General features: G+C 40.7%; 1 protein-coding gene across 2 annotated transcripts in view; it reads right to left on the bottom strand.

The window, feature by feature from the left end:
* KCNK5 (potassium two pore domain channel subfamily K member 5) overlaps nt 1-24,731 on the bottom strand; it is a 38,248-nt gene that overhangs the window by 5,437 nt on the left and 8,080 nt on the right. For both annotated transcript variants that reach the window (XM_081904179.1, XM_081904180.1), the window contains 3 exons: nt 4,088-4,199; nt 1,594-1,760; nt 19-187 (listed from right to left, as the gene is read on the bottom strand). In XM_081904179.1, the coding sequence (XP_081760305.1) occupies nt 19-187; nt 1,594-1,760; nt 4,088-4,199 (448 nt within the window). The remainder of the gene's footprint in view (nt 1-18; nt 188-1,593; nt 1,761-4,087; nt 4,200-24,731) is intronic.

Below are 24,731 nucleotides of genomic sequence, written 5' to 3'. Positions count from 1 at the left end.
TCATGAATTGTTACTGACCAGCAACGTAGTCTCCAAATCCTATGGTGGTAATAGTGATGAACGAGAAGTAGAGTCCTTCAATATAATCCCAGCCTTCAGTCACCATAAAGACAAAGGGAGGAAGAACCAGGTGGATCAAGACTCCCCAAAGGATGAAAATAGCAGTGCATGTAATTTGTGCTTTTCTCTGCAATAAATGAAAGGGGGGGGGGAAGGAGAGATAAAGATAAATCATTTTGTTCTCTTCTTGTGCATTTTGCATTAATGAAACAAAACCACAACAACTGTCTATCCTGTGGCAAGAATGTAGCAACTGCAGCCAAACTGAAGGAAGTAAATATAGGAAGTAAATGAGTAAAATGCAGGTTCATTTGAATTTTTGGTTATTTCCGGACATGTTTTCTTGCTGGTAAAACAAGAAGCATCTTGGCATAAAACCATCACACCATGGATTTCCCCATAGCATTTTCGCTTTGCGAAGCATTTGTGTGGAACCTGCCCCACAGTTTAACAGTTAAATGAGAGAAACCTCTTAGTAACTACCTTTCTCTCTCAAGTTTCTAACTTGTAGATTTTTTGAGATGGAGGTTCTTTTACATGAATACCTCAGCAGAGCAAAAAAAAGACATGGCAAATACACAATGCAAAACTTGCATTGTAATAAAACTATATGACACAATGTGATGAAGTTAAAACCATTAGCAAGTTCTTTCTAGCCAATGAAGATTCACCCAGCACCCAAGAAAGAGGGAAACAAACAAACCAAAAGAAACCCCATCTAGCAGAAAGATGGGATTGCTCAATCCTACAAGAACATAATGTATTTCTTCAACTAAGATAAGCCTGAGCCCCTCAAAACAGGGAATTTAGAGGGAAACAGAAGAGTACAGAAATACTGTGAGACATGATGACGGTACAAAGGGCAAGGAAATATCATTTTAACAGATCTGGACAGGTTTCCAACTTTTTACATTCTGAAGCATATGCCACTCATTCAGATTCTTTGCTAAGCAACAGCAGGAAGCCAATGACAGTTCTGGTTCTGCACTCTTTATTATTGGCCCTTATTTAGCACTTACGTGAAGAATCTGGGCAATGCATTCTAGCTGCATATCTGAGCAATGTATTCTAGCTGCAATGTATGGACAGTCTTAGGACTATAGAAAGTAGGGAACAGAGGAAAGAGGGGAAGTTGGGGCAGAATGGAAGGCTAGGAATAGCTACCAAGGGGGAAAATTCACATTCCCAATCATCTAAAATTGTTTCTGATATGCTGATATGTGAATTATGGGTAATTTCCCTATACATAGCCCTTTTATTTTTTGTGTAGCTCATGCATAGGAATTTGTACTAAAATTTCAAGCTGTTTAGCTGCCTTGGTTTTAATTCTGTCCAGTACTAATTTATACTGCAAGCAGTTCTGGCGTGCATCAATATTGTTATCAGTAAGGAAAGGTGATCCATTGCATCTGAGTTACTTCAAAATAAAGGAAATGTTTTCTGCATCATCTGTCTCATAGATTGATTTTAAAGGTCTTCAGAGTTCCATGCATCCTGTGCCGGCAGTAAGATAATCAGAAATTCATTTCGTACCAGGCTTACTCCTCTCTTTGTCAGGAACTGGCCCAGCCTCTTGGCACGTCCTCCAAAAAACTTCCCCAAAGCACTGATCCATGTTAAGCAGAGAGGAACACCAAAGAGTCCATAAAATATACAGAAAAGTCGTCCAGCTGCAGTCTTCGGAGCAACATTTCCATATCCTGAAAAAGAACATTGTATTAAAATTTACCTATGCCATTTTCAAGCACCAAACAATAATAATTTCTTCTCTGTGAAAGTTTTTGAGCTTGCTTACACATGACAGTTTTGGTCTGACATCTTGCAAGATCCTGCAAGATTTTTACTTGCCTCTACTGTGTAACATATGATCATTTAGTAAGTTACCAGTCAGTATTATCATAGCCTGCATATACATATCGGACACACATGGGCACTCACTGCAAACAGTAATAGGATATGAACTAGGCTAAAGATTCTGTGATTACACATTGCATACGCAGAAGCTGGCCTCGGAATTCTGAGTCCTAAGATTCTTTGCTTTCCAGTTTAAAACAAGTAAAGTTTTCGGCCCTTAATAAAGACGTTTGAAAATGAGTGAATAGACCGTGAAATTTCAGAAGCCAGTCAGTAACCATGCAGCTGAATACTGAACAAGACATTATGTTTGCCAGGCTGTCATCTCATGATTGTTCTGCAATGCTGGTGGAGGAACCACCTCACTTAGCTGTTGCTCTGTGCAAACACCTCTGTTCTGTGCTGTTCTACATGGTTATGAAGATGGGATCGAAGATATTTTGTTTAAGGATTTAGACAGGTTACATATGCCATGAAAACTGGCACAAAAACTGGCACCCAAGCTTTATTAAATACTATATAAAGGTAAAGGTAAAGGTACCCCTGCCCGTACGGGCCAGTCTTGACAGACTCTGGGGTTGTGCGCCCATCTCACTTAAGAGGCCAGGGGCCAGCGCTGTCCGGAGACACTTCCAGGTCACGTGGCCAGCGTGACAAAGCTGCATCTGGCGAGCCAGAGCCGCACACGGAAACGCCGTTTACCTTCCCGCTGGTAAGCGGTCCCTATTTATCTACTTGCACCCGGAGGTGCTTTCGAACTGCTAGGTTGGCAGGCGCTGGGACCGAGCAGCGGGAGCGCACCCCGCAGCAGGGATTCGAACCGCCGACCTTTCGATCGGCAAGTCCTAGGCACTGAGGCTTTAACCCACAGCGCCACCTGCGTCCCCTAAATACTATATGGCATATACCAAATTGCTCAGCCACCTGCCACTGAAAGAGAGAAAGACAAAAACAACTCTCTTATGCTTTCAGTCCTCGTGGCTGAAAATACACTAAACAAGGACCTAGGGAGAGCAGACCCATGTGTTGTAAGTCAATAAGAATATTCAAGTTTAAACCAGTTTCTGCTTTCTTGAACTGTTTATACAAAGTTTTTCTGGGCAGGGGGAGGAGGAAAGAATGTCAAGTTTCCTTCAAATTATTTTAAATAATGGTAACAAGTAGAACATAGTGCTTTATTTGGTTATGCAGTAAGGTTTCTACCTCCCTTGCCCACCTACTCTGGTCAGTATGTTTTCTAACACTAAGCATGTTCTTTCTCAAGACAAACAAACAGACTGTGGCTCTGATGTTTTCTTACATCTTACAAGATTTTTTTTTAACAACATGAAAAATTTTGCAAAACAAAAAGCAGCATAAATAAACCCTCTAAGACTGTTTTCTCTCATTCTCTCTCTAGCTTGGGAATGAGGCACAAATAATTCATAAAGCTTTTTATTGGTTTGATTGTGGCAACTCATTTTAGTCGCTTTGAGTCACTTTTGTGACCCAAAATTGTGGTACCCAGAACTCGACACAATACTTTAGGTGTGATCTAACCATGGCAGAATAGAGCAGGACTATGACTGTGATTGTGGCACTTATACTTCCACTGACGCAGCCTAGAATAGCAATAGCTTCTTCTTTTTGCTGCTGCATCACACTGCTGACTCATGTTAAGCTTGTGGTCTACTAAGAACCCTTGTTCCTTTTCACATGTACTGCTGGCAATCCACGTGATCCCCATCTTATATTTGTGCAGCTGGTTATTCCTGCCTAAGGGAAGAACCTGACATTTGTCCCTACTGAAATTCATTTTGTTAGTTCAGGCCCAATTCTCCAATTGGTTAAGGTCCTCTTGAATGCCTATTCTGTCTTCTGCACCATTGGTTACCCCTCCCAGTTTGCTGTCATCTGCAAGTCATTTATAAAGATATTGAACACCAATAGGGTCAGAACAGAATCTTCAGTCACCCAAATTGTCTATTTTTTCCAGGATGATGCAGAGCACTATTAGTGAGCACTATTTGGGTTTGGTCAGTCAACCAGCTACAAATCCACCTAACAGTTACCTCACTCAACCCACATTTTACCACCTTCTTTGCAACAATGTCATGGGGGACTTATGCATTCTTTATTCACCAGAGCTTTAAGAAGGAGAATATTCAGAAAGTAAGAGCAAGCCAATATTCACCAATGGTTGTGATCACAGTAGCAGCAAAGATGACAGCATTAGGCCAGTTCCAGTAGTTGAAGGTGTCATTGGCATCAATAGAAACCCCTTGTCCAGCAGCTTCTGATACCACCTATAGAAAAAATGACAGCGGTCACTCAAAATGCACCCAGAGAGTTAAACAAGACAAGTCATTCTTCCATTACAAAAATATTTTTTCCATTACGAAAATAAAATGCAGTCTTCAAAATATATTTTACCCCATTCACACATGTTCAGTTTTATTAATTTATCAGTGATAATTTTAAGATTGGCAAGAAAATCTAGTACCTCCCAGCTTATAATATTTTTCAAAACCCTATAGTATTTAATGGCTGTAGATTTTGGAAGTAATTGGAATTAAAAGAGTAACTATTCAAAGCTGTAGAGCTATCTTTTGTATTAGATTCTGCAGTCATAAAAACACTTGGGATAGTCTATAGTCCAGTTTTCAAATGCAGTAAGCGCTAAACTGAATTTGAGAATGATTTCTTGGTGTTGCTTTAAAGAACACGCAATGTTGTTTTGGGTCTTATCAAGGCCAGAGCGTAAGCATGGTGAATGGAGTCTTTTGGCAAAGCTGTTCAAATGAAAACAGTACAAGCACAGTGGAGTGCTTGTACACTTGCTGTGCTCAGGCAAGCCTCCATGAAACCAGGCTTTTCAGTTTATTTTTCTTTGCCTCATTTCCTAAATGAATTTCATGCTATCAGGGCTAACTGAGAAAGGGAACTGAGTGCAAAGAAACTTTCAGACTTGCTGTCCCAATTTGAACACTAAATATTTATTTTGGGCATTTTGTGGCAAGCGAGCCCATTCCTGCGACTTAAGCATTTCAGTGTTTTAAACATTTCTCCAAGTACAGCAGTTTTTAACAAGGGTGACCTCGACTTTCTGTAGGCATTACTTTGGGACACACAGCACTTCCAACCTTTTTTATTGGTCCATTGTAGATTGCATATATTGATCCCAGGAAGAGATATGCATTGATTGGAGCCAACGAACCAATAATTTTGTTTTTCTTAAAACAAAACTTTAAAACCAAAACTACTTAAGGAAATTGAAGAGGAATTTTGCAATCCCTTCAGATTTTCCTTTCAGGGATGAGGGAGAAAGATGTCAGGAGCCTGGGGCTTTAAAGGGATGATTTACGGTAATATTAAGGTGGGGATTGTATGGCCAACCTCAGCATCTGCATATTCACATAACACCTAGTGTCTCACAGTACAAACTGTCTCTGACATCACTAGGACTCTCACACTTCCCCATAAGTGAAGAAACACCCTTGCTTTTGCTGAATTCCAGAGAAATCACTGTCAACCTACTGATAAAAAGAGCAAAACTGAGTGCATGTATTTAGTGTATACCTCAGAAACAACAGTAGCCTTCAGAAATGGAGAATATACTGAACTTCACATGCATGAAATTATGTCAAAACCTGCCCCATGTCATGCATATACCTGACAACTGTATGTAGCCTTTTGCCCAGCAGGTAAGGACCCAATAGCAAAATGAGCACATACGTTGTATTTATAACACAAGAAGACGAAGAAAGAGAAGATATAAACAAAGTTAAGATCAGAATGAAACTGCTGACCCAGCTAAGAGGCTACTTCCACAATCAGTTAATGCCGCACTCAGAAAAGTAACTAGTGGAACGCAACCACAGGGAGCATGGTCTAATGAGGCAAGCCATTTGTGGCATGACTTTGGCGATTTTCACTATGTGCTCTCTAAAATGCCAGAACAAAATTGGTTTGCATGGGCATGATTTAAGTTATCAGAAAAACATGCAGCACAGCACAGGCTCCACACAATTGAGTGGTCTGATTGAACTGCCCAGAGCCCTTTTAGGAAGAGGTGTAGCAATTCCATTATCTCTCCCAGTCACTCCTCTCTTAAGGCTAAGTGATATTTCATGACCTCAGACTCCCACAGTAAAATCAAAGGCTCTGAATGCCACTATGCCTTATGCTGTTGGGCCATCCTGGATGTCATGATAAACCATGATTTATTGTTACATAATAAACCGTGGTCTCATCCACTACCCCTCTCCTCAGACAGGGTTGCAAAGGGGAGATTGGAAGCTTTCACTTCCATTTTTTGATTGACCTCAGTTTAGTGAAAACCCAAACCCTAAATTGTGGCTAACCTTAAGTATGGTTTGTTTAAGAGAATACAAGGCAGCTTCTTAACCATGGCTTAAATTTGGCTTGTTGCACAGAAAACCAGAGTTAAGATTAAGCATGGTTTGTTGGGCTGGTCAAAACAACCAGCTGTGCTTAATAATCATAATAAAAAACAGAAATGAAATATTCATATGACTGTGCCAGAGGGAGAGAGGGGAGGGGACAAGCATAAGGGCCAATGTGGCTCAATTCTGTCATGTAAAACAATGGTTTATGACAATGTCTGAAACAGCTCAATATGCTAAATCTTATGCAGATAACTTCATTAACCACAATCTCTGTTCAATTACGCATTTCAATCTATACCCTTGTCTGCAATTCAAAGAGTCAGTGAAGCAACATGCATAATGGTTTCTTCTTCCTCTCACATACAGATGACTACACTGGGAAGTTTCTATCTTACAACAGGGCACTTGAAACTTCTGGGCTCACAGAATTTTGGATATGTTGCTGTTAACAACTTCTTCCAAATTGGCTTTCTCCCATTCCTCATATATGAAATAGCAGACACAATCTTCAAGTGCTTGTGTTTCAGGGTAAAGAGGCGGGAGGCATAAATCAGCAGATGGAGAGGAAGAGCATATCAATGCAGTTCATATCCTGAGAAGCTACGGGGCCAACTCTTCTCATTGCTGTGTCAACATTTCACAAGTTCGCGCTCACAGCTGTTCTTCTGCCAAAGTTGCACCTCCCTCTTGTCCCCATTGGCATGCTTTTACCTAGGATGAGCTATGGCCTTGCTTGGCACGGCTTTCATTCTTTTCCTCATGTCTTTTGGCTATAATAAATCTCAACATGGAACTGAAGCAATAATGGAGTCCATTTCAAAATACACAATCGAGCCATAAAAATTCAGGACACTTCTGGAACACAGAGCAGGCATTGTCCTGTTTGTTTGTCTTTTTGAGAGGGCTTAGTTATTATCAGGGTATCTAGAGTTTTATCCTAAAGGCATTCAATTTTTATTTAAAAATGGAAACTTTCAAGTCTTGTTTCTGTTAAGGTCGTTTTTTTTGCATACATTGCATACATGCATGTGTGTAGGATTTTTCCTAAATAATTGGAAACCTGCTTTTATTTCATAATTTCTTCCGATTCTCTTCAGCATAATTCAGTACATGGGCCATATTTTGTGCCAACTCCTATTATTGTTGTTGTAGTGGTGGTTGCCATTTATGGATCTCAAGAGTGTGCCTCCAGAGAAGAAGACAAACCACTGTGTTAGCAGCACTGACATGAACTCCCCGAGAGCAATATGTTTGGTATCAGCTTGGCCGGAGGAGTTGCTGGAATGAGGTGTACGAGGTGCCATCCAACTGTCTTAGGGACTCCTTTCTGGATTGGTGTAGGCTCCTTGGCATTTTCTTCTCCCAAAGATATCTCTCAAGGCAACAGAGGTTTAGGATCAGAGTTTTCCTTCTCATAGATGATGAGCCCCACCTGCTCCAGCCTTTAAGTAATTAGGTACTAGACTAGAGGAACATGAAGCAAAACTGCTATGCTTGCCAGCATATAGCTAGAAGCCATACACACAACTCACGTTTAAAGGCACATGGTAACCTACCCACAAAGCTTAGTCACATGGCTCCTGCAATTCGAGTTCCTCAAACTTTAAAATTGCTGTTATCCACCCTAAGCCTTTAAGGAAACAGGGGTTAAGTTTTAAACAAATAAATTATAGTTCTAAGAGCACAGAACCAACAGGGATCTCTTCCAAAATTACAATCTCATCTCAGCTATGTTAATTGTTGCTTACAATGCCTTAGGATACATGTACAACCTTGAAGCAGACACAACTTACACAACTGAGATTAAAAATAAAGGAATCACGAGGCCGGAAAGAAGTGAATATTGTTGCATGGTATAAAAAGAAAGTAACAACTCTGAGCTGAAGACATTCCACAACACACTGAAGTAAATAATATTTGGGTCATTCAAACAATTTAACTAGCAAGCATCGTGTTTCAGATTTTCTTAAATTTGGCTGTGAAAGGTTGCTTTAAAAGTTTCAGAATAAAGAGCCTAAAGGGCAGAGCTGAAAGCAGAGCTGAAGCACCAACATGTGCATAATAGAAGCACTGCCCAGTTTTTCAGCTGCTCCTGAGGCTTCAAAGAGATGCTTCCAGATTCCTCAGCTTCTCTTCTATCATAAAGGCTAGAAGCACGCCTGAAAAATTTCGACACTGCAAAGGAATCACCTGATTCCTTGACAAAATGGCAGCTCCCAAGTCCAGCTAAAACCTTATAAAACAGCTTGGTGTTTTTTTACAACTGCACAATATTATCGGAAGGTATGCTAGCGCAGTCACAATTCTTATCTGTTGAGATAAAGCAGAAGATTATGGTCATATAAAACTTGTTTTGCTGCAATAGGTTTCATCAGATGATGCTTATACTTATACACCTTGGCACAAGGCTGTTTACAAGTCAACACAAGCAGGAATAGCAACACAGGCAGTGACAAAATTAAGCTTTAGTAAAGAGCTAGACTGAACACCTTGCAATATAAAGGCTATACAGTTTTCAGATAGGGATGTGTTGAAATGTTAGCCTAGAAATATTTTCAGGGCAAATGAGCCTTTGAGGGGTTCAAAATATTGCCCCAAACCTGCTTATTTTTATGGGTGGAGGTTCCCTAGCATTGTTCACAGCTATTTTTTTCTCCTGGACTGCAAATAATTCAGTACCATTTCTCTGCTCTGATATCCACTTTAGTGGTCCTAGCCAATTAGGGACCAGACAGTCAGTGTGATGATGCCAAAAGTAGCTGAGTTAGAGAAATGGCAATGATTTCTGGTCCTGTGGTCAATGCTAACTAACCAGAAACACACTGCCTCTCTAGTGCCACAAAAGGTTTGTTCTGCAATTGCAAGAAATCTATCCTTTAATATGGAAGCACCCAACACTTGGAATTCCCTGCCCATTAATATTAGGCAGGAACTTTTACTGCATTTTTTGGCATCTGCTAAAAATAAATTTGTTTCAGCAAGCCTACCCAGGAATGCAATTTTTGCATGTGATTTCAGTAAGTATAGTTGTTGATAAAAAAGAAAATAACACCAGTAATTTTTAGTAAAATGTCACTTGTTTTTAATGTTTGCTTTTTTATATGTATCTTTTTATATATCATTATCCATGTTATATGTATTTGTCCTATGTGACCCTGTTGTACTATTATTTTCCTTATTTGATGAAACACTCAAATTTTAGAAACGAGAATATGCATTTAATGCCTGCTTCCAAGCCCCTTATGTAATTTCTTTCAAGATAGTGGAATGTCTGTGGATCTGTTATCTAATCACAGGAACACACAAAATACCAACGATTTAGCCAATCACAACAAAACAGCCCAGGAGCATGGGGTTTGAATTTATAATCGGATGAAACTTCATATCACTGTTCCTCTTTCAGAGGTTTTTTATTTTAACAGAAGCCAGCAGCAACAGAGCAAAATAGTAGGAGACAATAAGCCATCCAGCCGCTCTCCCTGCAGTCCTGCCTTTGATTTCATCACTAGCCCTTTGGAGAGAAGGATGACAGATCAAGGCAACAAACAAGAAAGGGGACCCAGAGGTTGGATAAAACATAATCACATGGGTCTACATAAAAACAGCAACACAAACCAGCAGTCTGGAGACAGAAACTTCTTCACACTCAAGAAAGGGGATTTTCCTCTTATTTCTGTTTCCCCCAGATAAGTTTGTAACCAGAAATTTTATAAACACAGCATTTTGACGCTAGAGAAAGGGTGGAAAGAGGCTGAAGCAAAGAACTTTGGTGCGGAGCGAAAAGAAGCTGCAAAAAAGGGGCAAATGACCAGATCACGTGCAACTTGGGAGATAAGCTTCACCACTTTTCTTAACTGTCACTTAAGGTGTCAACTCCTTTCCAAGCACTGAATAGGAGGCCAGATGCGTATGTGCAAATGTGTGCGTAACAAATACATTCCTAGGAATTAGGACTTCCTCAGAGTGTATCCAAATCATGAGCACTCAGGCCTTTGGTTACTGCCCATCCCAATTTCCCATCTCAGACATAAATGGTAATGTTATGAATGTTCACTTGGCCTCTGCCTCCCCAGCTGCTTGAAACCTACTGGCACATGACCAGGGTCAGGAGCAAACAGCCAAACAAGCAACTCTTATAAGCAGCCTCAGGCACTTGACACAGCAGTCTCTCAGGGACTCTAGGAAATTGACTTAGGGTGGCTGTTAAATCACTCTCTGCTTCCCTCTTACTTCCCACCTAGTTATTTTTTTTTATTAAGGGTTTTCTTGTTTTACAGTGTAAGTGTAATGCCTCGTATTTTTTCCCCCCCATGTAACATTTTTACAAATCCATTTCAATTGTTGAGGCATTAGGGGGAGAAGAAAAAAAGAAAAGAAAAGAAAAGAAAAGAAAGGGGGGTGGAGGGAGGGGAGATGGATGGGGGTGGGGTCGGGTAGCGGTGTTTCTATTATGCTTGATGTATGTAGTTTGGTGTCAGCGTGCTTGTGTTGTTCACTTGTGTTCCTTTGGTGGTGAAAGAGGTTGGGGTTGGCCTAGGATGTGATTGTTTGTTTGTGATTGGCTGTGGTGATCTTTGTTTTCGTGTGTGAGTGAGGTGGGTGGGTGTTTTGGATCAGGTTAGCCATATTGATTTGTATGCTGTTGGTGGATTATTGTCATTGTCCTGTTGGGCTGTGTATGTGATAAAGGGGAGCCATACCGGGGTGAAGGTGTCTTCTTCTGTTTGTCCCCGTGTTAGTTTCAGTTTATTAGTTAATTTTTCTAGTAGGGCTGTTTCCCATACTATTTGGTACCATTGGTCCATGCTTACTCCTGACAGGTCTCTCCAGTGTCTGGCTATGGTGTTTCTGGCTGCTGAAAGTAGGTGGGTTATGAGTTCTTTGTGGTGTAAATGGGCATTGTTGTCTTGGAAGATGTTTAGTAGGGCCAATTCTGGGGTGAAGTCTAATACTTGCTTAGTTATTTTACATATTTCTTGTATGGCTGTTGTCCAGAATAGTTGGATTTTGGGACACTCCCACCACATGTGGAGGTATGTGCCTGTGGAGGTGCACCCTCTCCAGCATTTTGGTGAGGTTCCTGGGTGTATTAGCGCTAGTTTCCTTGGTGTTAGGTACCACCTGTAGGTGAGTTTCAGTGTGAGTTCTTTTCTTTTCGTTGATATGGATTTAAAGGGGGGTTTAGACCACATTCTGGTCCATTGAGTGGGGTTAATCTCATAGCCTATGTCATTCTCCCATTGTTTTTTGATTGCGTCTAGGGGATTTGCGGGATTTTGGAGTAGTATTTTGTATATTGCGGATACCGTCCCTTTACCGTTTCCCTTTGTTGTTAGGAGGAGGTTTTCAAAGGTTGTCAGGGGCCTAGTTGCTGCTGATTTTACTGTTGGGTTGTTTAAGAGGGCATGTAGTTGGTGTTGTGTTAACCAGGGCATTTGGGTGTCTTCTAGTTTGTCTTGTATTTCTTGTGTTGACAAGGGTTTGTTTTACTTCCCACCTAGTAACATTATTTGAGATTCCGTTTGATACTTGACTTTTCTGGGAATGCTCAGTGACCTTCGGGGGGGGGGGGTGAGAGAAAAACAAACAGGTGAATTGCATTGTCTCAAGCTGGCAGGCAACACCCTAGAGGTTTGCAACCTGTGGGGAATTTTACACTTTCATTTAACTGACCTTAATAGAAAAGCAAAATTCGAAGGGCTTAGGGGTGAAAGAGTCCAGGATATGAGTCAGCATCAACATCCATGTGCACTTGCACTGAAGGAAGAGTAGGTCATTAATCATATATATATGCAAAAGCCAGAGATACTCTGAGATGATAAGTAGCTGCATATACCAATTCCCATATCAGCAGGGATTACTTTAACAGGCTCATTAGTAGGGGTGGGGAACTTATGGCCCACCCAGATGAAGCTGGGCTACAGATCCCAGGGCTGGCCCACCCATGAGATGGACTGAGGCAGCTGGCTTAGGAGGCAGAATCCAAGGGGCGTCACTGCTGGAGAAGTGAGGAGAAGTGGCTTCTGGCGAGAACTTGTGAGGGTTTTCAAGAAATCTCAAGAGATCTTGCTGGAACCCACCACCATGTGATCCCCGGTAAGTTAGGCTACAGCTACTTTCCCATTTTGCCTCAGGCAGCAAAGATGCAATGTTTTGAGAAGCATTTCCTGTCTATCTGCTTCAGCCACAGGTGGCTATTTGCTAAACTCAATTTCCCCCAAATCTTGATGATCTCTTCATCATGGCCCATGTCATGGTCCCCTGCAAAGTTTGTACCATCTTCTTGGAAGAGAAACATATGCATTAGGTGTGGAAGTCTACTTCACATTTACTAAACTGAACCCCTCACACCCTATAAATCAGTCATCTGGCATCATCTCTTGAAATGAGAACAATGGGAAGTCTTATACGGTATGAAGACTAGTTACTTTGTTTGGAGATCTAACTGGATCACCAACTTATAACTCTGTCAACATCCAATCTTATCACCCATCTCCCTGCAAAGCGTTATCATACACTTTACTTGTAATGTTGCCAAAATGACAGGGACATAAACATCTGAATACATGGGTCTCCTTACTCATGAGAAACATATAAGGAGCAAAATGTTATTTCTAATTTAATCATTGCCCCAGCCTAGCTGATATATTAGGAAGATAGTGTATAACTTACTTCCTTTCAGAAGATTCATAGCAAGAGCATGAGACTCTTGAGATTAGAACCCCACACTCTCTTCTGCTTCATTGGCAGAGCGATGCAGTATAAAATTAATTGAGCATAAATTTAGCTAACTCCATCTGAAGACAATTTAAAAGAGCTTTGGCTTATTTCTTATAGGGAAACTTTACTGTGAATTAGCCCAAAGACATAATGGGAGCCAGGTAAATAGAGCAGGAAACTGGGGAAAGTTTACATAATGTCCTGGAAGATCATATCTATATTCATAAAATGCTGACTTCCAAACAGTAGTTATGTACAGCATGACCCTTAGAAATGGAGGATACAAACGTAATGTAAGAAGGGCCCTGTTGGATCAGGTCAAAGGCTCATCTAGTCCCCCATTCTGTTCTTACAGTGACCAACCAGATGCCTATGCAAGCAGGACCCTCCCCAGCTGTGACTTGGTCATCATGGCTAGCAGCCACTGATGGACAGTCAAATTTCACTTGGAAAACGCTATGTATTCCTTACACTGTGTGTGGCCCTCTCTAGCACCTAGGTATTCATTGCAAACACTGAAAAATAGCTGTGAAAATTGTTCACCTCCCTTCAGAGGAGTGGATTCAGATTTTACTGCTTCAAGTGGCACCACTCCCCGACATCTAGTTTCTGAAATGCATGAAAAAACAGGGCCATCGCATGAAGTGGACCTGCATTAGGAGGTGCATGTTGACTCCCACCCTATACACTATTGCAGTTTCTGGAAGACTAAGCTATCTATGAGATATATAAGAATTGCTGCCAGTTTTGCTGCTCCACCCAAGCAAGAGAGAAGCAAGGGGGGAGAAAAGCGGGGAGTGTTCAAAGTGCAGACGTTAATACTATTTGCACTCTTTGATAGCTGTTTAAATTTGCTAAGGCCTTATTCAGGTTTTCATCTGTTATTGCCTATTGTGAAGAACTGATTGTTGCTAGCAGATACCGTTTAATCATTTCAGCAGTTGTTTTGACTTGCAGTTATCTTTCAAAGGAATGGAATCAAAGTTCAAAGTGCTGTTGCAATTTCTCCACTGAAACGTGAACTTTTCTCAGCTGTGCAGGTGCAGCTGGAGAACTTTATGCACCGCATAAAGTGGATTACCTGGTGAGTCAGGCTATAATCAAATTAAAATTTTGGCTATGCTCCCCCTCTTATCAGCTGGCCTATGTGCTGCACAGGTTTTTTAAAGAACCAAAGTGAGTAACACCACTGCAGAGAAAAGTGAAGTTAAAACATCCAACACAAAATTTAAGGTTGCAATCCTAATGATGCTTATTTGCGAACACATTTGGTTGGAATCTGTAGGACCTACGTTGGAGTAAATATAGCTAGATTTGGGCTACCTGTTAAACCTATCAACTGATTAATGAGCAAGTGGATAATAAAATCTGCATCTCAGCAACACAAATATATGTAACAACTCCTGCTGGATCAGAGTGTATGTAGTCCAACATCCTTGATTCAACTTTGGGCGGTCTGGTTCTTCTGGGAAGTCTACAGCTGGCTATGAAGACAAAAGCCCTCCCCTGCTGTTCCTCCCCAATAATGGCTTTTTAATGCAAAAAGCACCAAGAACCCAAATCATACTCTGAGAGAACAGCTTTGCTCTTTCAGATCATTTTTGTAGCATTTATATAACAGTACTACTGAGTGTTCACATATTTTGGGGCTTCAAGGCACGATGTCTCATTTATTGCTGTTCGTCTGTTATTTACTGTGCCAGCAGCCTAGACTTGCATCTGAACAAACCTCTGTTTCTTGCCTAACAAAGCGCCCAGAGCTTGTGGCAAAGTCTGAAATCTAAAGCATGCAAGTAAATGCTGCCGGGTTTCTTGTTTATTTCTTATGTAACAGAACTACACACACTGGGCATAGTTTTACTTCTGATTGCTGCGGGAGAGGGAGGGAGGAGATGTCGTCCAAGATTTTGTTGTTTTATCATTTACCAGCAGATTTGCCAGAGATTTAGGAATTCTCCATTTTTAAAAAAGGAAATGGGAGAGGGAGGGGAGTCATGTTTCATAGTAGCTATACTCTGCTTCATCACCAGCCTTTGTGATTATATCTGTCTATCTATATCTCTATATCTATACAGTGGTACCTTGGGTTACATATGCTTCAGGTTACATACACTTCAGGTTACAGACTCCTCTAACCCGGAAATAGCACCTCGGGTTAAGAACTTTGCTTCAGGATGAGAACAGAAATTATGCTCTGGCAGCGGGAGGCCCCATTAGCTAAAGTGGTGCTTCAGGTTAAGAACAGTTTCAGGTTAAGAACGGACCTCTGGAACGAATTAAGTTCTTAACCCGAAGTACCACTGTATGTCCTAACGACAGCTCTGTTATAAGCACTATTTATTAATCAAAGGGTGAGCAACAACTTCAGTGCAATAAAAATAAAAAAAATGTAAAAGCCAAAACATATGTATCATCTCCCACCACTACCTCAGTGAGACTCACCAGAAGCCCACAAAACCAGAGCAGTTTCCATTGCACTGAATGCTGGAATCACTCAGGCTCCAGGGAAAGGAATAAAGCATGACCTGAGATACGAGGCATAACTAAACTAAAATGAACAAGGCAAATGTTTCTGTTCCACTTGGAATGGTTTTATGTGTTTTAGAATTGTAATTGTTTCTACTGTATTATTGTATACCATGGTGAAGGAGTGGGTAAAAAATCTAATAAACAAACTAACAAACAAACCAGGTTTTAGAATATGCATGTAAAGTGAAGGTGGTAACAATTAAGCTTAAAGGATACCTGGATCTTAAAGGATCTGCAGCAATTGGGTTTCCTTTGAACAAGTCTGAACTTTGCACTGATAAGCTGGGGGCAGAATCAGAGCAATTAATGTTGGCACTCAACATAAATAGCTGTTTAAAACAAGCTAAAACCACGCTGCTTCAGTGCCAATGTTACAGGCAGCTTTAGAAGCAAAGGATATCTTTACATACATTTACATACATTTACTATATATTAAATACTTCTTTTTGATTCCTCGTTGGGGCATTATATAGTTCCCTAATCTGTTTCTTCCTAGGTTACTGATAACATGCTACCAGAAAACATAAAAAAGATTGCATTGTGGTGGCAAGCCAGCAGTATCTGACAACATGTTGTTGCACACCATTCCAGTCTCTGAGTGGTGTGAGATTCCAGGGGTCCAGTTGCTTACCTAGGGCTCTTGTTTCCTTTGGAACTGAGGCACAGCAGAGACTGTGGTGTCTTTATGATAATTACACACATATACAACCTGAGCCTATGATGATGGAAGGGTGTAAAGCATTACACTCCAAGAGGGTCCTGTTTCTCTCATTGCTGCAGCCTTGGATCCAGAAAGAAATGATGTCTCTCTGACCCTCTGCTCAGCTTGCTGCATTTAACAGCCTGACACTTCTCTCTCTCTAGCCCATATCCCAACCAACTGCAATCCAAATACAACTCTGCTTTTTTCCTGCTAACTATCTCTCAGTGGAAGTGGGGGCTCACACCCATCTGCTGTCCAGCACAGCACATCTGCTTTGTTTGGTTGCCCATTACCTTTCTTTTGTTCTCCGTTATGGCTCTTCTCCCAGGTGATTTCCTGAGCACAGGAAAAACTGGTTTGACCTGTATTTTGACACTGCTAAATTCAACACCTGGCAACCCATATTAACACTCTAAGCATTGATTAAACACCAAGAACCACTAGACCCAGGAATTTAGGGGAGGATCTGGCATCCACAAACTCATTACTATATGAACCTATGTTCATGAAGACATTGCAATAGGGAAAGGTTGCGCATGCTGTCCTCACATGCATTAACAAAAAAGATAAAAGAAAACTTAAATCATGGCATGTAAATTGGCAACTATAAATTGGGTCCTCTGTTTGTCCATTGTCCTGCAGCTTACAGTGCAAATGAATACCATACTGCCAAGAAAAGGTTACCAGGCATCACAGACTGCTGGATCACACCCAGAGCAAATCACTGTCATCCTTGAACTTTTGACCTACTTGCATGATGTCAGAGCAAATAAGCAGAAGCTAGGATGAAAGCACAATTATTCCATCCTTACATGTTGGTTTAACACTGAACTTACTTTCTATTTCTTTTTCCCCAACTGCAGAAGCCATTTCTAGTTAATAAGTTACAAGCATCCTTGACTAGAAGAGCTATGACTGATTACCAGTCCTCTTAACAGATACTAATTCTGCAAGTTGACATAACTACACAATGGACATGTTTTACTTCTGAGACAACTGGAGTGGGGGTGGGGAATGGCCTTCCAAATTTGGATGATTTCCCCCCATTTAAAACAGCCAAGAATTATCTCCCTGCCATGAAGTCTGGAGAGTACTTCAGAACAGAAAACAGAAATCAGTGTCAACAGTGGTTAAAGACAAACAAGCAGCTGTTGAGAAAAAGCCTGCTGTCAGAAAACCGAACAATTTGGTGTGGGCAGATTTCTTCAGTACAGAATTCTATTTAAAGTGTTAAAGCATATTATAAAATCTGCACAAAATCAAAATATTTAAATGAACTACCATTAAAATGTGGCTATCCCAGTATCGTATTTGTCAGAGTACAACTTAAAACCCTAATTGACGTGGCCTGATTTGCATGGAACATGGTTTAGAATTATGTGCAAACCAAGCCCAGTGCCTTAACTATAGCTTATTAACTATGGTTCATTAGTGGAGATAAGCCATGGATATTTGTTGGCTTACTGAACTTAACTATGATTTAACATTATGTGCAAACATGGGGACTTCCTTAGCTATGCTTTAAGTGTGATTTGACAATCAAAATTGCCCACCAAGCAGAGACACTACGCAAGAGCAGTTGTAAAGCAAAATTGCTCTCAGTGCTAAGCCATCGTCACTGCCAACTCTGCCTGGTAACAATATCAGTTTCCCTACCAATGTGGCTTTTGTTTCACAGCTGCAACATGCATAGCAGAGGAAAACTTAAAAGGGACCTTTTTGAATTATTTTCTTAGTCCGTGTTTGCACTGTTGAAAGAGTGCACTGTTGAAAGATTGCAACTAAATGCAGCTTTATTACATGCCACTTTAACCTGTAGGGAAGGGTTTCAAGTCATGTTTATGTGCCAGATACCTGCTGTTCAAGGTTTCAAAAACAATTCACACAGGTAGCAGCAGACTCAATAATCATGTCACACTTTCACTCCCTGAACTGACCTAGGTGAACTAGGATGCCAGTGTGTGCATTAAGCAAGGATGTGCTTTGTGGTCTTTAACTCTCCCTAAATTTTCTATAAGGCACAGCTGGGGAAATAAAGCCAATAAACATTGCAGCAGCAAAGTGGAGCAAGTAAAGGGGTTAAGAAACTGTGTACTGCTAAGAACTCCGGGTATTTCTTTGATAGGGGAAGGTGGGGAATTAGCTGTTGACAAGAGCAAATGAAGCACTCAAGAGAAAATTTCCACACCTCCTCTCTAGCAGCTGGCCAATGGGAAGGGGTACTGTGATCCAGTGAGCAGGAGCAGGGTACTTCAATGGCATTCAGGAGAGCAAGGAGAGGAAAGTGGGGGGGAGGAAACAAGTCAATGAAAAACAAAACAGACCTAGGATTGTTTGGTTGGTTGGATGGTTTGTGGCTTAAGCATGGCTTGTTTCACCAAATTCTGAGTTAATAAAACCATAGTTTGACTTAGTGTGATATATGTAGCCTCTGTATGAGGATGAGAAGTACAAATGATGCCTGTGCTCCTAGATACAAAATTTTATTTATAATTAATCCCCAAAAGCTCAAACACAAGAAAAACATAGACACTGCTTCAAGACAAGAAGCTTGGAATTCAGTTGCCTAAAAGAGAATTCACAGCCTTAAAAACCATAGAAGTATATAAAAAAAATGGACACCAGTATTGATAACTTCTGTTGAAATAGTGTGATCTTAAATCAAAGTGAGATACAGAAGAATGTTGCATCTTGTTTTTCCTGCAGAGTTTTGCAAACATCTACTAGCTCAATCATCAGCAGATAGATATTTGTTCTTCTGAAAAATGATAGCTTGGTTTTTCAAGACAGATGGCAAATGAAGTTTTGCAGAATTCTGTGATGTTTATAGGCAGTGCATGGAAAATTACAGAAGAGTAATTGACCAAACACAGCATGTCTGCCTGAGGACAGGACTCCTCCCAAGACACAAGCACATGCTTTCATTGCTTCAGTGTTCCCTTTGGCATGGAGAACAAGGATTCAATATTTTAGAGAAAATGGAAAAATGTCCTGGGAAATCAGAACCACTGTTGTGGCAAGACAACCTTCTCTTTTGTGGGGTGTTATTTTAAAAGAAGAATCTTTCTCCTCGTGTCAGCCCTTTTCTGCTATACGTACTTCAAAACACTGTGATGACCCCAAACTGAAGAATTCAAAGTACAAAAATGATTTGGCTTTAAAACAGTTAGCAAGATGGCTCACTTTATAGAGCTAAGCCCCCCCCCAGGCCACACTCTTAGTATTTTATCAACAAATAAAATTCAAGTGGTGTAACTATTTAACAGAAATGAGAAAACACTCTAACCAGCCACATCAAGGGCTTATTGGTTGAAAGGCAATGTATACTACTATAAAATGTAAATATAAATAAAAAGGCACACAGTCAATACTCATGCAAGCTAACATATTTCAAAGTTAGTTAACCTGATGTGCCAAACAAACCCACACACAGGCTGCTGCAGGAGGTTTCTGTTCCTGAAAGCTCTGGAATCTTATTGAATTCTTAAGAACAACAACAATGGACCGCAATTTCGATCGTTGTTCCTCCTAAAAAATTACCTAAAACTAGCATCCTGTGCACACTTACTTGGGCAAGCCTTATTGACTCCAGCAGTATTTACTTCCCAGTTTAGACTACAAGTATCTAAAGCAAAGCTGGCTAGCCTGTGACCCTCTAGATGTTGCTGGACAACAACTCCCATCATCCCTGATCATTGACGATGTTGGCTGAGACTGGTGGGAGATGAAATGAAACAGCATATGGAAAACCATAGGATGCCCAACCACTAAACTAGACCTCACACCAAAACTAGACACACTCCCACTCAAAGAGAGGAGGTATCTGACTCACACGCTCCGCTGTTGACTCCACTTGTAGGTACAATACACTGAATCTACAAAATCTTTATTTTCAGCTGGAAACAGCAAGTTCATCATTTCATAGTGAGTTTCCATCTAGTTGTCCTGCATGTAAACCAAATGAAATCCAAGAGAACATCCATCCCATATAATTAAAAAAAGGAGAAGCAGCTAAACAAACTATCCAAGGGTGAGTATTGCCAAACCAGTAACTGGTTACTGTGCCATGAAACAGCAATTTAGATAACTATTTTAGAGGAGTCATTAAATAATTGTAGTTAAAGAGACATGTTCAGTCAACACAGATGGTTTAAGAAACAGTGTGGATAACTGGGGAAAAAACTCTTCCCCACCCCAATGTACTGTAATCTGCTTTTGATTCTGCACACCAAGCACACTGCCTTACAGCGCAAAGAATCTAGAGTTGTAACACCAGTTGCGTTGCATGGGTGACAGAGTTTTAGTTCACATGTGAACCTGTAGATGCAAATTATATCTCATTTTTAGCCTGTGTCTCTTTTCGGGTTGCATCCTGTTATCTGCTTCCATTGGTTCCTCATTTTTAATCCTTAACCGCAAGGCTTTTCAGTTCTCAAGAGTGGGATATTAAACTTTATAAACAAACAATAAACTTTATAAACAAACAATAAAACTCAGTAGCATCATCCCAGTTCTTTCCCAACACTGCTCCAGAGGATTTTGCAGTTGCGGGTAGTAGCAAGAAGCACACCCAATTCTGCACAGCTGGTCTTCAAACTTGCTGGATCACGTATGTGTCTATTTCATACATGGATCTGTGTACCCAAGTAGAAAAAGTGAGGTTCTGTTTTAAGGCTGCTGAAGGAGGTAGAGAGAGATGCCTCCTTGCAAACCTTCACTTTAATGGCACAAAACCCTGAAAATGCCAGCATATTCCATATGTAAGTTCCATATTCAGGAACTTACATTTTTCAAAAGCTTAACTAAGGCACAAAATAGAGCCTTTATTATCAAACTTCGGTTATCCTAGTCTACATAAAAGACAGGGCCTTATCTGTCCCCACTCTGATGTGGTCAGGAGGACTGCCAGCAATAGAGGATTGGTGGTAGCACTGAATTGTTCCCTAAAGCTTTGGTGTGCTCCATATGGCCCAAATCAGACCTAATGCATAGTATTCTCATTGAGAGAAACTTTGGCTAATTAAAGCACAAGATGTTCTCATCTTCATTCCCCTGGGAGTTTAGATAAAACGAAGCTGAATGAGAAGAAATAAAAAGCTGCTTGGACATTTAACAGTGCTTTACAAATGAGTCATGTGCTGCTCTCAGTTTAATGTGGTTAATAGCCCTAAATTGAATTATGTTAATTTAATATAATTTAAATACAGATTAATGTTGAGGCTTTGACACATAACTTGCATTAAAAGTGCAAAGGTTTGTCTAAACTGCATTTGGATACCAAGGTGTAACTTATGGGGAAACTGAACAAGTTTGTTTCATTATAATTAGTGGGACAATCAGTCTTACAGTACAAGCTAATGATATCTACTCAAATGGAAGTCATGTGGAATTCAATAAGGCTTAAGGCTTATAAACATCCACCCACAGAAAACCAGAATTGACATTTGCTCTGGTTTGGCTGTACAGAGTAGTTTTCCCAAGGGAAGCGCAGGGCTAAATAAATAAATAAATAAATGCATGCTTGGAGTGTTAAAGTATGGACTTCTGCTTGGAAAGAGTGAGGCAAAAGACAAGTGAGGATGTGCCCTTAGTCTCAGGTAAGTGGGGCTAGAACTTAACTAATACAATTCTGTTATTTGTCAGTTAGGAGGTTTTACTCTGTTCTGTCTGGAAAGAGGATATACTATTTCAAGGATGTAGTTTGAGTTCTAACTGCCATTTTCCTAATTTCTTTGAATTTCAATATTTGGGGGGGATTTGCAAAGAATGCTATTTAAGGTCTGGCTCTGTGTAAAATAAACTTACTTCCTGTGCTGTCATGGGTTCTAGTAACAAAAAAAAACCCACGGAAGGCAAGAAAAAGGAAAGGGGGGTTTCCGTCTGTGGTTCTTCAGAAAAGGTAGTATGTAACCAGCTACAAGTCTCGATATGATTGCTACAGAAACTTTTTGAAATGCTGTTATCGTTCTTACAAAGACACAAACAGGCTAGTCAAATGCCATAATATGTAAATTCCTTCCAGTAGCACCTTAGAGACCAACTAAGTTTGTTATTGGTATGAGCTTTCATGTGCATGCACACTTCTTCAGATACACACGGAAAGCTCATGAAAGCACAGTACTACAATACTGTCTTATTTATTTTATAGTACAGTACATTGATTACTGCTTTCATTTTATAGATCAATGGTCTCGTTGGATAGTAAAATTCATGTTAAATTGCTGTTTTAGGGGTTGTTTTTAAAAGCCTGGAACAGATTAACCCGTTTTGCATTACTTTCTATGGGAAAGCACACCTTGGTTTTGGAACGCTTTGGTTTTGGAATGGACTTCTGGAATGGATCAAGCTTGAGAACCTAGAAAGTGTTTCAGTGTACTATTAGAACCAAGCCTTACAGTGACAAGTGAGCTTTGCAGTTTCTTTACATTAATATAAACACAAAGACTGCATATGCACAAGGACTGTGCCACTGTGATACTGTACCTTAATGCAATCACATCCTCTAGTTAGTAGCATACCACTAACCCCATGGTGGAGTGCAGTATTGAACAGTCTTACTTTTTCAGAGCTTCAGGCTTCACACAAATTGTTGCTGCTTTGTGGTTGGGCTTCATACAACAGGCCTAGCTGCATGTGCTGATAAGCCATTCAAAGAACTAACATGATCTGCTCTTGCTAAGATCTGTATTAGATGCAGGCAGCTAAGAAAGGCAAACGTGCCCTTGAAAAATATGACCAGGAGGGCGCATTTTGCTGGAAGCAGCAAATTTCTACTAATTGCTCTCTTTTCTCCCTGTCCTCAGTTTCTGTATCTTTTACATCTGCTTAGTACAAAAATAAATAAATATTACCCCTCCCCACCTCAACAGTGCAGGAAACGGCTGTCTCAAACTTCTTTCTTTTAGCCAATTTTGTATTTTCAGGAACCACTGAAAATGTAACACCCTTCTTTTGAAACAAGTGCAGCTGCAAACGCTGTTGCATCATAAAGCCTGAAACTGGATCGACTTAATGATGTGTGGGCCAGAAAAAGGAGAGCAGCTGTTGGGACTTCTGTCCAAGTAAGCAGCTGTCCATACTGGAGCAGGTCTGGATATGCATTCTTAAGATGTCTGTAAAATGGAAGCTTGGCTACTCCCTAAACATTTCATGTTACTACTACTATTACATGATTGACCTTAGCTGTATATCTCAATTGGAGAAAATATGTAACGCTGCTGCATATATTCAGAGGTGGATTTAGGGGAGCACGACCAGTTTGCCCACACTTGCTTTGCCCACACCAGTTTGCCCACACAGAGCCGAGAAGGCACTGCAACAGTGACTTACAGAACGTATGTTGAGAGGTAGAGAGGTGGGGTGTGTGTGTGCCAAATTTTGGCGTTGCACGGGATGCCACTAAAATTTGAAAGCCCAAGTCTGCCACTGACACATTTCGGGGGGGGGAGGGCATTAAGGAAAATTGGAAGTATGTGTCAAAGTCTCTCTGGAAGTTTTGACAAAATAGCTAAGTCCAGGAGTTCATGAGCTTGCTAGTTCTGGATGAGGCTGCATTCCCTGTGAAGGAACGGCTACATAGCTTTCAGGTCCTCTTGCATCCATCTTTGTCACTGGAGGACCAAGCAACTTCTTTGGCAAGGAGACCTATCATCAACTTAGGCTGGTACACCACATATGTCCTTTCCTGAACAGGGCTAGCTTGGCCACCATGATCCATGCATTGGTATCCTCACAACTGCACAACTGTAATGTGCTCTCTTGGGGGCTTCCCTTCAGACTGGTCTGGAAGCTGCTGCTGCTGCAGGATACTGCAGTGAAGTTGTTAAATGCAGTACTTGGATATGCACATATTACATTATATTGAGGAAACTGCTCTGTCTGCCTATTTGGTACTGGACTATCTTCAGTGTGTTGTTACTAATACCTAACTAATACCAAGGCATTATTACTGAACAACTTGGGACCAGATTAAAGCAGGTTTCAGGTAAATGAATTAAGTAAATAATGGATTGCATAGTGCAAATGGCAGAAATAGTGGCTCTCTCAGGCATTGTCCTAGAGCTGAAGATATCTCAGTAGTTATTTCCAAGTTTCAGGAGGAGTTAATGTTGCTTCAATTCCACCAAGAGTGTACAAGATACTTACACATTTACTTGGATATAGATGTTGTGCTTCTTCTTCTTCCTTTTCTTATGTCTTTTTTAAAGTACCCAGAAGCAAATCAAGGGTGGGGTAAGAGACCGCTCTGGCGAAGATAGCATCCTGTTCTTTGTAAGAAGCCACAAACTTGTTGTTCACATTTAGGTTTATCTAGGCTTCCTGCAGCTGCTTCTTCCCACCCCCACCTCTTATCCAACTGGGACAATCAATGGTATGTATCTTGAAAGGTCATGATAGCCATTGTCCTTAATTCACTGTCTGAAATATAACTGGCTCAGCTCTTGGCCAATCTGCTCTAGTGTATGTCAGACAGAAGT

Source organism: Podarcis melisellensis (assembly GCF_964234715.1).
Source record: "Podarcis melisellensis genome assembly, chromosome: 3".
NCBI classification, from domain to species: domain Eukaryota; kingdom Metazoa; phylum Chordata; class Lepidosauria; order Squamata; family Lacertidae; genus Podarcis; species Podarcis melisellensis.
The sequence above is the reverse complement of the archived record's forward strand: the minus strand, read 5'-3'. Positions and strand labels throughout refer to the sequence as shown.